General features: G+C 38.5%; 1 protein-coding gene across 1 annotated transcript in view; it reads right to left on the reverse strand.

The window, feature by feature from the left end:
• LOC109091191 (unconventional myosin-X-like) overlaps positions 1-18311 on the reverse strand; it is a 66202-nt gene that overhangs the window by 6645 nt on the left and 41246 nt on the right. Inside the window, exons 7-33 of the mRNA XM_042757868.1 lie at positions 17983-17996; positions 17679-17763; positions 17456-17562; positions 17214-17343; positions 15182-15300; positions 14903-15049; positions 14721-14821; positions 14460-14526; positions 14197-14289; positions 14026-14094; positions 13854-13936; positions 13633-13741; positions 13354-13434; positions 13110-13234; positions 12894-13023; positions 12631-12737; positions 11248-11530; positions 9426-10217; positions 9056-9179; positions 4744-4987; positions 4508-4603; positions 4327-4420; positions 4189-4244; positions 3425-3567; positions 3035-3229; positions 345-502; positions 104-227 (exon numbers count right to left, since the gene is read on the reverse strand). Of these exons, the coding sequence (XP_042613802.1) occupies positions 104-227; positions 345-502; positions 3035-3229; positions 3425-3567; positions 4189-4244; positions 4327-4420; positions 4508-4603; positions 4744-4987; positions 9056-9179; positions 9426-10217; positions 11248-11530; positions 12631-12737; positions 12894-13023; positions 13110-13234; positions 13354-13434; positions 13633-13741; positions 13854-13936; positions 14026-14094; positions 14197-14289; positions 14460-14526; positions 14721-14821; positions 14903-15049; positions 15182-15300; positions 17214-17343; positions 17456-17562; positions 17679-17763; positions 17983-17996 (3876 nt within the window). The remainder of the gene's footprint in view (positions 1-103; positions 228-344; positions 503-3034; positions 3230-3424; positions 3568-4188; positions 4245-4326; positions 4421-4507; positions 4604-4743; positions 4988-9055; positions 9180-9425; positions 10218-11247; positions 11531-12630; positions 12738-12893; positions 13024-13109; positions 13235-13353; positions 13435-13632; positions 13742-13853; positions 13937-14025; positions 14095-14196; positions 14290-14459; positions 14527-14720; positions 14822-14902; positions 15050-15181; positions 15301-17213; positions 17344-17455; positions 17563-17678; positions 17764-17982; positions 17997-18311) is intronic.

Here is an 18311-nt window from a genome sequence, read left to right on the forward strand (position 1 = left end):
GGAAACAGGGTTACCGTGTTAGATGTGTATGATAGTACATTTCTTATGTCACTTTCTGCGTGTTTTACATGTGCGAGTGATTTAGCGGATGGACGATACTCACGGCTTTCGCTGAGCTCTCCATATGGTAGTGGCAGAAGAGGTGAATGCAAGGGATGCTGGGTATATCTCAGAATGGGGTTTCTTCGATACATTTGTTCCACAACCTCAGAGTTCACACTGTTTTCCTACACAAATGTCAGAAAAGGCAGGCCATGATTTATGTACCATTTTTATTTAGCAACAGTTTTATCCATTCTAACCTTGAGTGCAAAAAACAGACTTATGTTTTGAAAATTGATTACCTTGATGTCCCTAATAAGTTGCTGGGTGGGCGTTTCAATGGGTGCCTTGTTGTCAATGACGCCCTGAATGGCAGACACCCAGCGCATGGCTTCATTCAGCATCTTGGTGTACAGATGGTATGAATGTTTACGCCCATGAATTATAATGTTCCAGTAACCTGCAGTGTAAACAGACATCAGCCTCACCATGTAGCTTAGTTTATAGAGAGAAAAACTCATTTTCAACATATGCTCATTATTCAAAATAAATGCAAAATCAATGGCATATAACCAACCATTTAAATACTTGTATTAGAAAAAAGTCAATTAAATAAGATTGTTGTTCGTATGTATAATGACTTAACCCAAGGCTGGAAAATTGTGTATTGTGCCTTTTTCAGCGAATGTTTGTCTTTCTGTAGCTCTAATAAAGTCTGTATGCTTCATATAGACAGCTACAGTACAGATTGTGCTTTCTCTTTCTGTTTTGCTACAAACTCATCGACTTCTCTTTGTTCATTCCTGTAGTGAACCTTTGCCTGTTTGGTGATTAAATAAACTGTTCTGGACAGCCGCATGAACTGAACACGATGCGTCACTTTCACTCGTGTGATGCCTATGAGTTATAGATGTTATCGTGGTTCTGTGCTTTTTGTTCGGTGCTTTTTATTATTTTGATTGGATGATCCTCAAGTGTTCCAAAATAAAAGCCAATAAAGTGTGAGAGTATTCATACAATTTACATATGTATGTAATTTCAGTGCTATGGCCTTTGTGTAGATGTTTAAACATGGCCATTTTGAAGCATGACTATTTGGATTTATTTGAAATGATAACTTTCAATTTGTAAGATTCCATTTGTAATATTAACTAAAGTTAATATAAGCTGTAGAAGTATTGTTCCTTGTTAGAGTGTGTTAATTTCAATACCAATACATTTTTAAATTTTAAAGTTGCATTTGTTAACATTAGTTAATGAAATATATATATATATATATAGGTCCTTCTCAAAAAATTAGCATATTGTGAAAAAGTTCATTATTTTCCATAATGTAATGATAAAAATTAAACTTTCATATATTTTAGATTCATTGCACACCAACTGAAATATTTCAGGTCTTTTATTGTTTTAATACTGATGATTTTGGCATACAGCTCATGAAAACCCCAAATTCCTATCTCAAAAAATTAGCATATCATGAAAAGGTTCTCTAAACGAGCTATTAACCTAATCATCTGAATCAACTAATTAACTCTTTAAACACCTGCAAAAGATTCCTGAGGCTTTTAAAAACTCCCAGCCTGGTTCATTACTCAAAACCGCAATCATGGGTAAGACTGCCGACCTGACTGCTGTCCAGAAGGCCATCATTGACACCCTCAAGCGAGAGGGTAAGACACAGAAAGAAATTTCTGAACGAATAGGCTGTTCCCAGAGTGCTGTATCAAGGCACCTCAGTGGGAAGTCTGTGGGAAGGAAAAAGTGTGGCAAAAAATGCTGCACAACGAGAAGAGGTGACCGGACCCTGAGGAAGATTGTGGAGAAGGACCGATTCCAGACCTTGGGGGACCTGCGGAAACAGTGGACTGAGTCTGGAGTAGAAACATCCAGAGCCACCGTGCACAGGCGTGTGCTTCTGAACCAGAAACAGCGGCAGAAGCGCCTGACCTGGGCTACAGAGAAGCAGCACTGGACTGTTGCTCAGTGGTCTAAAGTACTTTTTCACTGATGAAAGCAAATTTTGCATGTCATTCGGAAATCAAGGTGCCAGAGCCTGGAGGAAGACTGGGGAGAAGGAAATGCCAAAATGCCTGAAGTCCAGTGTCAAGTACCCACAGTCAGTGATGGTCTGGGGTGCCATGTCAGCTGCTGGTCCACTGTGTTTTATCAAGGGCAGGCTCAATGCACCTAGCTATCAGGAGATTTTGGAGCACTTCATGCTTCCATCTGCTGAAAAGCTTTATGGAGATGAAGATTTCGTTTTTCAGCACGACCTGGCACCTGCTCACAGTGCCAAAACCACTGGTAAATGGTTTACTGACCATGGTATTACTGTGCTCAATTGGCCTGCCAACTCTCCTGACCTGAACCCCATAGAGAATCTGTGGGATATTGTGAAGAGAAAGTTGAGAGACGCAAGACCCAACACTCTGGATGAGCTTAAGGCCGCTATCGAAGCATCCTGGGCCTCCATAACACCTCAGCAGTGCCACAGGCTGATTGCCTCCATGCCACGCCGCATTGAAGCAGTCATTTCTGCAGAAGGATTCCCGACCAAGTATTGAGTGCATAACTGAAAATAATTATTTGAAGGTTGACTTTTTTTGTATTAAAAACACTTTTCTTTTATTGGTCAGATGAAATATGCTAATTTTTTGAGATAGGAATTTTGGGTTTTTCATGAGCTGTATGCCAAAATCATCAGTATTAAAACAATAAAAGACCTGAAATATTTCAGTTGGTGTGCAATAAATCTAAAATATATGAAAGTTTAATTTTTATCATTACATTATGGAAAATAATGAACTTTTTCACAATATGCAAATTTTTTGAGAAGGACCTGTATATATATATAAGCATGGTTCAGTACTTTTATTAAGTAATATAATATATTCTGTTCTATTACTTAAGCAACATGAGCTGTAATTCCATATTATATTTTTATTAACAACATACTCAGTCACATCATATCAAGAACATTCATACTCACCTGTCTCTTTAAACTTTTTCTCCTCCGGCTGCACCACAGAGCACAGGCTGTTCAGAACTAGCGTGCCCATCTTAGATGCATTACGTTCAGAAGACTTGTAGTAGTCCAGAGAGTTGTTTGTCAAGACAAACCAGCGCTTTTTCAGTTTGAGAGCAGAACTTTTGGCTCCCGCTTTCATCTCCTTGTGAAGCCATCCTGTGTCACAAAAGAGCACACAGTTTAAGGAAATGGTGACCAGTTACAGAACCTAAAATATACACTGTCCTTAATGCAATAATATCAATTTGAATCCAAATAATCATGGACATGTTATATAACTAATCAACGACAAATAAAATTAATTAGGTACCCAAATTCAGGTTACAACTCTGTTAAAGATTAGTAACACACCTCTGACCAGAAACTCCTGTCCATCACTCTTGGAGTCTCCTTTGGGTTTCTGCAGCAGACTGATCCAGTGATGCATTTCCTCCGGCAGGTCTGAGTTACAGTGGATCACACGATTGGCTGTGATGATCACAAATGAATTGGGCCTATTTGAAAGGAAATAGAATTTGTGTTAGCACCAGATAAAAATGGTAACGTTAGACACTTTATATCTTCAGATATTTAGCCATATAAAAAATTTAAATGTTAAAGGTGAAGTGTGTAACTTCTGTGCCATTAGCATAACATAAGCATTAAAATATTAATATTTTGATACAGCCAAAAAATGGTTTACTCATAATGGACTCTTTTCATAGACTATGATGATACGCTTCCCCAGTTATTTATGTAAATGTAGCAAAGTATTTTTTAATTTTCATTACATTTTTACTTTTTTTTTTTTTTACATTGATTTATAACTCCATACTTTGCATTATATTATCTTCTAATTAAATCACAGAAAATTAACACTGCTACATAAAATTTTCTAATACAACAGCTGAGGGAGTGTCTTCTAACCACTGTAATCAATTAATCTTTTGTAATCAATGTATCTCTTTTTCTTTTGGAAGATCATAGAAACGCTGTTGTGGATTTTTTCTTTTGCTATTGAATTAAATGGGTATGCAAAATTAAAAATTAAAACTATAGAAGTAGAAAAAAATAACACAATTCAGCTTCAAGTGCTGTAAGTAATTTCAGCCGTTGGTTTTCTTCTTGACACTCACCTGTCAGGATTGTCTGAAGCACAAACTGAATCAATCAATCCAACATCCAGTGTGCCCTGAGATAAAGAGAGCAAAGCCAGTTGTTGAAATAGAAAGGAGGTTTAATGGTGAAAGTGCACAAAGTGTAAGGACACTGACTACAGCGTTCTTTGGGTTGGCCTGCTCATGAGACATCTCCAGCAGCTGGTCTGGGGTGGCATTGTGGACCCGACTCAACACAGTAAACCAACCACTAAGTGAAGGAGAGCAAAAGAAAGAGTAAGGACGAGCAGTTTGTTCCAACTTTGGAAAACACATGGAGATGAAGGTGTCAGCATACCTGGCATCCTCTGGTGACTCGGCAAACACCTGGAATGTTCTCTCATCTGTCACAATATTCAGAGCATTCTCTTTTTCATGATTGTCCACAATCTCCCTAAAAACAGGAAAAAAACTTGATAAAACCTGATCCAGGGTTTGTGTAAGTTGCAAACAACAATCACAAAAACTGTCTTCCTATCTGACATAGACACCTAATGATACCACGATACTGTTTCCTATTTCTCTAATACTTACTTGGCTGAGCGGATGTCAATTGTCCCTTTCAGCTTTTCCTCGCTGTCATTGTCAAAGTACATGAGCTTGGTGTCACGCAGAACAAACCAGCGCATCTTCCAGTTCCTGCGAGAGAGAGTGGATAGACCGCCGCCCTTCTTGTACAGCCAGCCTGACTTAAACGACTCCTGTTTAGAGCGGAACCACATGAATGTTTCGTCCTTCAGAACACACCAACGCCTGCGCCACGGGATCATCAAGCCAGCTATGGAAGAGATAAAGAAGATTTATACTTTTATACAGGTCTCAAGATATCTTTAAATGATTTAAAATATGACAAAACGAGCTTTAAAATAAGCCACAAAAAATCAAGCTAAAAATTATGTAAACTGGCATCTTATTTCTTATTTTAAATCATTCTCTAAACAACTGTCATTTTTATTTAAGAATGTCTCAGTTACATATGGTAACCCTCATTCCCTGAAGGAGGGAATGGAGACGTCTCGTCGGATGACCAACAAATTGGGATCTCGCTTAGAAAGACCAATCTACTTTGAGTGTAAACTAAACGAGCCAATGCACATTGGCATGCTATTATTGCATCCAGCTGCTGCTGATCACAGCGTGAGTATAAGTAGGCAGCAGTTGCAGTGCATATTCAGGTTTTCGCATATTCAGGTTTTCGGAGCCGATCCGGTGACCTGGCCGCTCAGCGGGGTACAAGAGCTGTGGTGACGGGACATCTCCGTTCCCTCCTTCAGGGAACGAGGGTTCCCATACGTAACCGAGACGTTCCCTTTCAGTCGGTCACTCTAGACGTCACGTCGGATGACCAACGAATTTGGATCCCTACCAAAAGGCCACTGCAACTGCCCTTTTCCAGTGTCCTGTGGAAGCCACCTGCACCCCTACTTTTTGGTGTTGGCCAGGGCTTACCACAAGAGGACCAGCTACTGATGCTATGGCACTACAGTGAGTAAGACTGGATAACACTGAGAAAACGTACCCGTTCCACTTGGAACAAGGACGTTGTGAAAGCCCCACCCTTCCCGAAGGAGGTTTCTGAAGCAATACACATATGAACATCCATTCAGGTGCATATGGAAGATTGGAGGTGATTGTAACCCTCTTGGAATGGCAGAAGTCTGCCGGGGGAAACACGGGCTCTGAGGCAATACAGTGGACTTTATACATATGGAACCCAGCCCTCTACCGGTTCTCATGGATTCATCGAGAGATGGCCTGTTGCCGGACGCTCCACCACGTCTGGCTGCCGAGGGGACAGAGGAGCTCAACAGGGTCTACTATATGGACTCTCTGGAGCGATTTTAGCAAGCTAACTCGAAGCCAGGGCCACTCAGTGCTTCTATCCGTTTGAGGTGAGAACACAGGAGGATATCGGCTCCACACGAACGCTATAGAATCTAACAAACATGTTAGCAGTCTCCCACAAAGAAATGTTACATACCATGACCCACTGAACCAATCACTCACAGAGAAAAGTGCCATCCAAAACACAGCAAGCCAACCATACAATTCCGGGAAGAAAGGTACTGGGGTGTGGCCCTGAGAACCAGCGCGAGGCACCCCGAGAAACCAATCGTCCAACCTCGAGGGTTCGGGACGCGGTGGAATTTTCCACTCAAGCCTGACACTTTCAGCAGCCCGGGAAAGCATAGCCATCCTTTCCGGATCTGCTGGCTGCCCAGAGGGCAGCAGCGCTGACAGATCTTCCCCCCAGAAAAGTCTGGCTCACCCTTTGATGCAACGATCGACATCCGAGCCATGGAAGATACAGGTGGTACCTCCTTGGACTCGCTTGAACTCGTCTTGTAGACTCAAAGCAGAAGGTAAGGAGCAGAACGATAGAACCACTCGGCTCCGAAGCGAAAAGCTGAATATGCGCTGCTTCTGCTGCCTACTTGTACTCACGCTGTGATCAGCGGCAGCTGGATGTAATAATCACATGCCAATGCATTTACACTCTAAGTAGATTGGTCTCTCTAAGCGAGATCCCAATACTGAAAGGGAACCAAGGTTCTCACAATCTTGGAAAACTTGTGATGAAAAAGTGTGATTTCTAGACCTGTAATATCAAGGAAATTTCAATAATGAATACTTTTCTAGTTATAGCAAACTCGAAAATATTTTGTTGGGTAGAAATTTTAATGTGTAAAAAAAAAAAAAAAAATACATAAAAAAATACACAGTGGTGTGAAATATATATATATATACACAGTGGTGTGAAAAAGTATTCCTGATTTCTTATTTTTTTGCATGTTTGTCACACTTTAATGTTTCAGATCATCAAACAAATTTAAATATAAGTCAAAGATAACACAAGTAAAAACAACATGCAGTTTTTAAATGAAGGTTTTTATTATTAAGGCAAAACAAAATCCAAAACTACATGGCCCTGTGTGAAAAAGTGTTTGCCCCCCTGTTAAAACTGTGGTTTATCACACCTGAGTTCAATTTCTCTAGCCACACCCATGCCTGATTACTGCCACATCTGTTCGCAATCAAGAAATCTCTTAAATAGGACCTGCCTGACAAAGTGAAGTAGACCAAAAGATCCTCAAAAGCTAGACATCATGCCGAGATCGAAAGAAGTTCAGAAACAAATTAGAAAGAAAGTAACTGAGATCTGTCAGTCTGGAAAAGGTTATAAAGCCATTTCTAAAGCTTTGGGACTCCAGCGAACCACAGTGAGAGCTATTATTCACAAATGGCAAAAACATGGAATAGGGGAGAACCTTCCCAGGAGTGCCCAGCTGACCAAAATTACCCAAAGAGCACAGCGACGACTCATCCAAGAGGTCACAAAAGACCCCACAACAACATCCAAAGAACTGCAGGCCTCACTTGCTTCAGTTAAGGTCAGTGTTCATGACCCCACCATAAGAAAGAGACTGGGCAAAAATGGTCTGCATGGCAGAGTTCCAAGACAAAAACCACTGCTGAGCAAAAAGAACATAAAGGCTCATGTCAGTTTTGCCAGAAAACATCTTAATGATCCCCAAGACTTTTGAGAAAATATTCTGTGGACTGACGAGACAAAAGTTGGCCTTTTTGGAAGGTGTGTGTCCCATTATGTCTGGCGTAAAAGTAACACAGCACTTCAGAAAAAGAACATCATACCAACAGTAAAATATGGTGGTGGTAGTGTGATGGTCTGGCTTCAGGACCTCGAAGACTTGCTGTGAACCATGAATTCTGCTGTTTACCAAAAAATTCTGAAGGAGAATGTCCGGCCATCTGTTCGTGACCTCAAGCTGAAGTGAACTTGGGTTCTGCAGCAGGACAATGATCAAAAACACACCAGCAGGTCCACCTTTGAATGGCTGAAGAAAAACAAAATGAAGACTTTGGAGTGGCCTAGTCAAAGTCCTGACCTGAATCCTATTGAGATGCTGTGGCATGACCTTAAAAAGGGGTTCATGCTCGAAAACCCTCCAATATGGCTGAATTACAACAATTCTGCATAGATGAGTGGACCAAAATTCCTCCACAGCACTTTAATAGACTCATTGCAAGTTATCGCAAACACTTGATTGCAGTTGTTGCTTCTAAAGGTGGCCCAACCAGTTATTATGTTTAGGGGGCAAACAGTTTTTCACACAAGGCCATGTAGTTTTGGATTTTGTTTTCCCTTAATAATAAAAACCTTCATTTAAAAACTGCATGTTGTGTTCACTGTTGTTATGTTTTACTAATATTTACATTTGTTTGATGATCTGAAACATTAAAGTGTGACAAACATGCAAAAAAAAAAAAAAAAATCAGGAATTTTTCACACCACTGTATATACGTGTGTGTATGTATATATATATATATATATATATATATATATATATATATATATAAATACACACACACACACTCACATATAAACCCACAACCGTGAAAGACTAGAAAAGCTATTTAAATGAATTGGTCATAAAAGAAAAGTGAAGAAAAATTATATTTATGCATTTGGTTTTTTTTCCAATGCGACTTACTTTGCATTCAAAGTATATTGTTTTTAATCAAATGATGCATTCCTTGCAAATCAAGCCAATGACCTTGGAATTGCTAGTGCCATGCTCTACTTTTTACTGAAACTTTTGGAATTATGTAATCTGTATTTATTATTAATCATTATTTTGTTGTTTTAATACATTGTGTGAACGTGTTAAAATAAGTAGCTCTGTCATTACAGCAGAAGTACCAGATCCATTTTGGCCCTCTGAATATTATCTTTGACAATAGGAGCCTTGAATTTAAAAAGGTTGAGGGCCACAGCATTAGGGACTTTATTTATTGTAAAAAGATTCAATCTCTGATTTCTTACCCTTCATGTAAAGGTAACTGTGGAAATACGGAGGTCCGTTCCCATTCAAGATGTTGACTTTACCATTGGATACCTCCTCATCTGTGTCCACATACCCATCATGCTCATCATCACTATCAGCATACTTAAAAAAAGAGACAGACAGAGAGTACAAATATGTACCCAGAAGTGAGCTAAACCTGACAAAACCTCCTTTCTAGGGACAACTAGTGACAAAGTAAAATTTGTAAATACGTTATAATTCAAAGTATTTGTTTTAAATTATAAAAATACAGAAAGTTTTCTGTTGGGGTTAGATTATACTATTTATAAATGGCTTTATATGTAAAGAATTTGCACCCTTAGGGCACGTATTCTCTGTGTAACTCACTGAATCCGAGCTGCGGTTATAAGACTCCTGGCTTGCATTGGTGCAGGTGGACTTGCGTGTGTGTTCTGTGTCTGTCGCCGCAATGCTGCTCTGTCCATCCTCTAGATCGTCTTGGTCATAGTCTGACTCGCCATCCCCAGGTACACTGTAGATGGGTTCCTCTGTGTCCGGAAGAGACTCCGCTGCAGTCAGCCTGCTAGTGCGACCCACATCCTCTCCCTCCTTTTTCCCATCCACCTCTTTAACTGTTTTAGCCTCTTCAGGCTTTCCAACTTCCTTTTTGGCATCGGCAGGGAGATGGGGAGGAGGTGGTGGAGGAGGAGGAGGTGGGGGAGGAGCCCCAGGTGGAACGTTGGGTGCAGATGGAGCCACCGTGCCCTCGGCAAAGGCAGGAGGAGGAGGTGGTAGAGTAGCTAAGATTTCCTGATCCACTGGACCTTCCACTGGAGGAGGGAACTCTTGAAGTGGTATGCATTCTTCGTCAGCATGGAAGCCTTCATCTACCTCTTCCTCAGTGGCGGCTGCCTGTCTGGAGGCAGGTGGTTTAGCATCACCAGGAATGACTTCTGGGCCTCCGGTGTCAAGCAGTTCAAGGAATTCAGTGGCGACACGAGAAGCCGCTTTTTTCTGGCGCAGGATCTCGGCATCACGCCGCAAGCGGAGTTCCTGTTTTGAGCTCTCACATAGCATAGACACACCGTCTTCTCTTTTCTTCTGCAGACGCTCAATCTCTCGCTCCAAACGCAGAATTTCTTCCATCTGACGGTGCTCCTCCTCAGCCGAGCAAGGAGACTAAAGGAGGGCATGAGAGGAATGATACAGAAACACTGGTCAGAGAAAAGAAACATTGATAACGTGACGACAGGTTTTTAGATTCAGTGTCAGAAGGTTTGAAAAATATATATATATATATTTGACTGGTTACCTGCACATAAACATGTATGTTTTTGAGGAATCTGAAGTTTTCATTAAAAATAAAATGTTGCTCTACAAACTGTCTGTCAAAAATGTTGCTGAAAAGTATGGTAGCCTATTTCCTACACATAAGAAAAAAATCCTAAAAAGTCAAAATTATTAGATATTAAGTAATTATTATGATAAAATATTAACATATATATGACTTATACTTAATTATGACTTTTTAATCTCATAATTTAGACTTTTTATCTCATAATAACTTAGTGTGTCATAATACTTAAATGTCATAATTATGATTTACAAATGCATTTTTCTAATGTGGCATAAGTCATAATTATAAGTCAAACATTTGACAAAAGTCATAATTCTGAGATAAAAAGTCATAGTTATGACATAATATAATTGTGACTTAGAATATTCACTTAGTATGTTATGTTTTGAGTATCTCATAATTATGACTTTTTTCAAAATATTTTTTGTCATAATTTAAGCTTTTATGTCATAATTATAACTTTTAATGTGATCAATGTGACTTTTTGTGTCATTATTATGATTTTCCAAAGCATTTTTTCTTATGTGGCAGAAATGGGCTTATATAGAATAGAGACAAAGCTATGTGAAAACAAAATCACAACCAATCATCATAATCAGACAAAATTGCATTTGAAAGCTTAGCTAAACATACATGTTGCATATTATTGACGTAAAATTTAAACATTTGGAGTAAGATAAGAGTAAGATAAAAAAAAATTGTTGATAATTTGTTAAATATACCTTGAACAAAAAAGAAACACTAATCCCCCCAATAGTGACTTTAAGGGGTTGAGATGGAATTTTGCTCTAAAATACATACAAAGCTATAGATGGTCTACAAGCTTTTAAAAGTACTGTTAAAGTCACTTACCTCTGCTGCCCCTTTCCCTCTTTCCATATCCTCTTCATTTTTCTTTTCATGGTCTCCCTCTGTTTTCTTCTCCTCATCCTCTTTCTTTTTCCTTTCCTCCTCCTCTTTCTTCCTCTTCTCCTCTCGTAGTTTGTGGCAGACTCCTCTTGCCACTTGCCCTCGCCTGTGTTTCTGGAGAACAAGGGCAGCTGAGCATTTCCGTTGAAACCGACGTCGATAGAGATATGCGCGGTAGTTCTTCTGGATGGTCACAATGCTGTCCAGAGCCTTCTTAAAGTTCTTTCTGTAGTTAGTACACAGTTCAAGATCGCTTAGAATAAGCAACTGTCTCTGGTAAAGAACAGTATTTAAAAGCTGTCACTAAGACACTACTTAATTGTTATCATGTCTATACATGAGCACTAACAAGCAAACAGAATGAAAAACCTTTGCTGTTGGGAGTTTTGCTTTAATTATTTCCTTGCTATTTGGCTGCACTGCCTAGGGCTGGACAAAGACAACTTTGTGATAAGAAGGCACATAGAAACCAATTCATAGGAAATTAATTTCCTATTTTTAAATAAATTAATTTAATTGTGTTTTGTTTTGTTGTTAACTTTATTTTTATTAACAGTTCGCTTTTTTTACAACACATTTTAAGCAACAATTGATTGTGTATAGTTTGACAGATGCACTGTAAATAAATGTTATTTTTATACACATTCAAAAGTATGGGGTCAGTAAGATTTTCTTTTAAGAAATTCATACTTTTATTCACAAAGGACAAATTTAATTGCTAAAAGTGATAGTAAAGACATTTATTATGTAACAAACAAAACAAATGCTGTTTTTGTTAATCAAAGAATTATTATTTTTTTCAACATGAATGAGAAGAAATGTTTCTGAAGCACCAAATCAGCATATTTCTGAAGGATCAAGTAATGCTGGAAACTGAAAACTCAGCTTAGTCATCACAGGAATAAATTATATTTTAAAATATATTACAACAGAAATCAGTTATTTTAAAATGCAACATTATTTCACAATATTAAAGGTTTTACTGTATTTTTGATCAAATAAATGTCCTGATGAGCATAAGAGACTTCTGTTGAAAACTACATTTAAACATTTCTGGTATTATTCTCTGAGGGAAAAAAAAAACAATTACTTTATTATGGGAAACATGAGCAAAACCTAAATGTGATATAGGATGAAAAGATGCCCATAAAAAAATAATCAGAACAGGTCAAAAAACTATATGTAATGTGTGTGTTTTGAAGGGGCGGGTGACACATGTTCAAATCCAAAAGGAGATTAAAGAGATGTTGTGTGTTGAACATTTTTTGGAAACTATACCTAATGTAATCAAAGCAAATCTGTGCAAAAGCTAAGAAATACACACACCTTGCTATATATCTCAGAAGATAGGCACGTATAATCAGTCCAGCTTTGCTTCGCACTTCATCTCTCTGCTTTTCCAGCTTCTGTTCTAAGAGTTCCTTCAGAAACACCTTGGGGTCAAAAATGATGTCAGGTTAGTGCAATCAAACATAACAAGTGCACATACATGACAGAAAATGTTCATGTGTGAATCTACATTTAAAACCTAACAGACAGAAAAAGATGAGAAAAAGAGTCGATAGAGCGAGAGGTCAAAGGTCACTCACCTTGGTCTTCCCAATCTGCCACTCCTTTTTGGTCCTGTCATGGAGTGTCAGCAAATCTGTGCTCTTCTTTTTCTCATCTCCATTTGAAGCCACAGCAGCTTTTTCCTTCTCCTTAAGAATGATCTTATACCTGATGTATACAACCACAAAATCATAGTTTTCAAGAAGAGCTGAGACAACAAATATTCATGCACCTGTATGCGTTTTAACATCTACCTGCAGAAGAAGTCTTTAAAGGTGCGTCGGACAGGAAATCCAGCTCTGCGAATCTTCACTGTCTCCAACATGCCAGAGTACCGCAATTGATTGAGAACCACATCTGGGTCGAACTTGTTTGGGGTCTAAAGAACAAAAAAACAAACAAAAGCAAAACGCATTATTAAAATTTATGACGTGTAGAATTACACCCCAGAATTTATTTTTAAATTGCATTCTCATTGACTGATGTGTCTTCTCTCACCTTGTCCATGTTGGGTTTGATGCAACGCACAAAAAAGGGGTTGGAAACACTGAGAGTCGCCATTAGGGCATGAAGAGAGTCCTGAGAGAAAGAAGTGACAACCAATCAAATTTGACAAGTTTGACAAGTGAGATGGGACTGCAGGCAATATGTCAACAAGAAACAGGGTTGAATGACTAGTGACTTAGTTCCTTATTGTTTTAACATGCAGCAATTTAGCATGTTCAATTTAAGGTCTATTATAAGGATAAAAGTCTTGATATGGGAGTTTTATCTTACTCTGAATTGGGAGCTGACAGTGGGCTTTTTTCTTGCCGTGCCCATCTTCAAGGTCTCCTCATTATTTCTGCTGCTCACTTGCTCAAACAGGTCATAGATGAAATCCAATCTGCACACACACACACACACACACACACACACACACACACACACACAGAATAACTGCCTCAGCGTGTGTGTGTGTGTGTGTGAGCTTGTGCATTTGTGTGATTGCGTCTTACCTACTGTCCTTTAGCATGTTCAGTATATCATCTCTAAATGTGTCTCTATTCTTCTCTAAAATCCCCTTCACATCATACAAGACCTATAAAAAGGAAGACAAAAAATATGAAGAAAAGAGACAGACAGAGAGATAGATAGATGTACAGACAGACAGATGGACATTTCATATACCTCTCCAGCATAGTGTTTTATCCCAAACTGATGGTCTGCCAGTCTGGGTTTCACATAATAGGGATTAGTCTGTCGAAAAAGACAACCTCATGTGTTTAGTGAGTTCATGTTATTACACTGAATGCTTGGTTGAATTATATTATGTCTTTGCAAGATGAGAGCTTAACTCACAGAGTGTCTGCCATGTAGTTTCTCCAGCAGGGTGAAGTCAGTGCCTTTGGGAAATCTGCTCTCCTCATTGATCAGAGCTAACATGCCCAATTTCTGCACAAGCACAACATTAAATACTGTAAGTGTTAAATAATACACAACTGAAAACTTCAATTATTGCAATAATCAAACTAATATTTGTTTGAAGGAATGTATAATTATGTGTCAGTCAGACTAAATTAAATTAAATAATTGTTCCTGACAGCTGACCATGATTCTTCTACCTTCTCAATCAGATCCAGACATTCTGCATTGTCCATCCAGTCAATGGCTTCCCAGTGAATGCCTTCCCTGTATGACACAATTCACCAGTTTTAATTTAAAAAACTTGTACAAGCTTAACAATATTTTTTTAATGCTTAAATTGCATTCGTAAAAAATAGGCAAAAAAAATAGTGTGATTAGACACTTAGGATATATTTTTCTCATAGTATATATGTAATTGCCGAACAAATTGTCATGCTCTCACAGTTGTCAGTGTTTACCTGTTATACTCTAGTTGCTCCAGAGAGAAGATGTGTTTGTTGAAATATTCTTGCAGTTTCTCATTAGCATAGTTAATGCTGAACTGCTCAAAATGGTTCACCCAGAAAACACACACACTTAGGTTAGATCTCGATAAAAATGTGCCTCTGTGCATGATCATGTGATCCATGTGGCCTCACACCTCAAAGTTCTCAAAACCGAAGATGTCCAAGATTCCAATAGACTTGAAATTATCTTTGCCTTTTATCTTCTGATTAATTCGCATGATGATCCACGAGAAGCCCTGAGAATAAAGCGCCATGGCAACTGAATCCCGGGAATCTATTGCCTGTCAATCAAGCATGATAAAAGAAAATGCCCATTTTTGAGCAAGTTGAGACAGAAGAGAAGAATTGCCAAACTAGTCAAGTTTTTTTTTTAATTAAAGTATATAATTATGAGAAATTATATGTGATTGTACCTGTTCCACTGTGAGAGGAGAGCAGATCTCTTCTCCTCTGAGGATCATGGAACGCTGGGTCAGAACCTCAGACAACTGAAAACTGTCCAGACCCAGGAGCTCGCTCACATTAGTGACAACTGCAGGAAAACAGAGAAGAGAATTACTACCAAACACATATTAGCAGTGCTGGGTACATTACTTACGAACTGTTGTCCATTACTGATTATAAATTACCTGATGCAAATTGTAACAATCTGGATTACACATATTAGGTAATGTGGTCTGACTGCTTTTAGATTACTTTTTGAAATCGTTTATCACATAGACTCCAGTGGAATTACTGAGTACCATATTGATAAAAAAACAACAAAGTATATATTTTATTCTTTGTTATTTATATCATAAAATGCATTAAACATTACATTACAGCTGGTTTTACCAAACTGCGTTTCATGATGGAAAAAACAATAATTGATTAAATCATAAAAAATATCAAATTTAAATAAATTTAAAGGTATCAGTGAAACCAATGTGACAGTCAGAGAACCGTGAACATACAAATATGTTGTTAAATTATTATAATTTTATTATTATAATTCTCACTTCAAGTAAGTATGTTAGGTCAAAGGGGTTCAGCTCACATAAAAAGCTTTTGAATCCTTACATTACATGAACAAACAGTAATAAACATGAAAACATGACATTATATGGCCAAAGTCTTCCAGATTTTAAAAACATTTTGTCATTCAGACCTCCAATAATAATAATTAGTGAAGGTCACTGGGCATGATGAAGACTTCACAGTAGGGCTGTGCGATTTATCGAAATCGTAATAAAATCACGATTTGAGCGTGCGCGATTTCTAAATCGCTTTATAGCACGATTTTCTGCGGTCCGGCCGTCCCGCAGTATGCTATCCGATCCAATCAGAATGCAGCGCACCTAAGTGGAGCGCGAGAACAGAACAGACTGGGCATATGCCTAACTCCAGGTTCACACACTCTGTCTGTGATGCATATTTTTTCCGAGCCATGTTAACGTATGCACATGGTAAAAGATGTGAACAGAAAAGGTTAGAAATCGAAAGGTGCGAAAAGAATGAATATCTAGCACATGAGCATAGAGAGTTGTGAGTGAGTGAGAGGAGACATGTTTTAAGTGCATGCACTCTCTCCGGACGAAAGCAGCGTGTATCTGAGCATCGCGTCTGGTTTTGTGACAAAGCAAAGGAAATATGCGTGCAAGTGGAGAGATTCGCGCTCGCGCATTATTTTAATGTGCTTTCGCGTTACAATAACGCGCTCTCGCTGCTGCTTCTGAAATACACATACTGTATACACACTGTAAACGGAGTACGTGTGAACCTTGGGCAATAAATATATTTCAGCACCTGAGGCACCGCTACAACGAGCTCTATGAACAAGCCCTGGACACGGGTTTTATTTTTTTATTTTATTTTTTTTTTTTTTTTACCATATGTCTCGACATTTTGTTTGACATCTTTACTTAGTGATTATTTTGACTTATGTATGTTCTAGAGGCATGTTACAACTTTTTGATAAAGCTCTCATTGGTTTTCTTTTGGAAAATACGTTTCAAATTTATACTGAATGCATTTATGACTGTAAAGCATGTCTGTGTGTGTCAAAATCGTAATTAAAATCGAAATCGCAAAATTGATCAAAAAATCGTGATAGGTTTTTTTTGTCCATATCGCACAGCCCTACTTCACAGCTATGCATCTTCAGTGTTTAGTAACTTGCATCATTTTTAGTCTCATGTATATAAGCGGTAGGTTCATTTAGAAAGAGAAAAAAAAAAGAACGGGGGCGAATCAATAAATTATGAATAATTTACTGCAATTGTGTGAATAATGTAATCCATTAAAAAGTCATTGTAATCTTATGATGAGCATTTTATAGTGCAATATAATCTAATAGTAACTTTTGGAATCTGATAACATAATCTAGATTACCTGTAATGAGTTAGTACCCAGCACTGCATATTAGTGAAGTCTATCTATTAGAAAGAGAGGAATGGCATCTCTCACCCTGTTGGGTGGTGATCTGAGCGCCCCCTGCTGTCATGAACTCCACATTGCCAAGCTGCAGAACTCCAGAGAGCAGTTTAAACATATCTCTGATCTCTTCCTCTGTGAACTCCATGACCTTCAGAGCCTCCTGCAGACCAAAAGAGAAAGAGAGAACGATTCATCATGCTGCACTTAGATTTTTGTCCACCTCAAGAATGTTTATTATCAGATCAACAAAAGTCTAATCCATTTTTTTGTACCATGACATCGTCAAAAAGCTGCTTGTCATCGAGACTGCGGTCCTTCACACATCCTGACTGACTCAGGTAGTGAAATAACTCAGGGGAGTCTTCCAGAAAATATGTCTCTAAAAAGAGATGGACATATCTAATCATTCAGTGTACTTAGGTTGATGATGGTACATCTGCATTTGTGAATATGTGTAAACGCATGTGTGTTTATGTGGATTGTGCGTTCGTTCACCCTTTTGGCTTTTGCTGGCCCCGGCCAGCAAAGCATAAAAGATATGGAAGTTTCTCTCCCCTGGATTCTGCCTTACCACTCGATTCTGGAACACAGATTAGATCACAGATGCTGAGTGGGCGAGAATCTCACTTTGGCAGACACTCTTTCTCTGCAAAATGGCGGAGCGATTCTGCCTTTGACAAGATATCCAGTGCCAAATCGTATTAACAGAACAATGGTTTGTTTTATACTGTGAACAGCTGATCACAGAAGACTGATTTCTGGTTGTTGGGTTTGAGTCAGCAGCAGAAGGAAGGTTTACCTTTTCAAGCAAATCTGAAGGGTCACAAATTAAGGGAAAGGCAGACAGTTGAAACAGCAGCTTGTAGTACACTGTACAGTAAACATGTTTAAGCATGGGGAAAAACAAATCCTGGTTACCAAGTTACCCATTCATTACAATTACAAACTGACACCACAGGACAATTTTCAATACCTGGCAAATCTTGAAATGGTTGATGTGCACTCGAGGGTGACACAGGAGTGAATTTTCAAAAAATACAGTACAGATCACAGCATGCCCACTTTAGTTGAATAAAAATAAAATAAAAATGTAGTTTTTGTTATTTTATTGAACTGAAAGCCATCTTA

This window comes from Cyprinus carpio, chromosome A6 (assembly GCF_018340385.1).
Source record: "Cyprinus carpio isolate SPL01 chromosome A6, ASM1834038v1, whole genome shotgun sequence".
Classification (NCBI taxonomy): domain Eukaryota; kingdom Metazoa; phylum Chordata; class Actinopteri; order Cypriniformes; family Cyprinidae; genus Cyprinus; species Cyprinus carpio.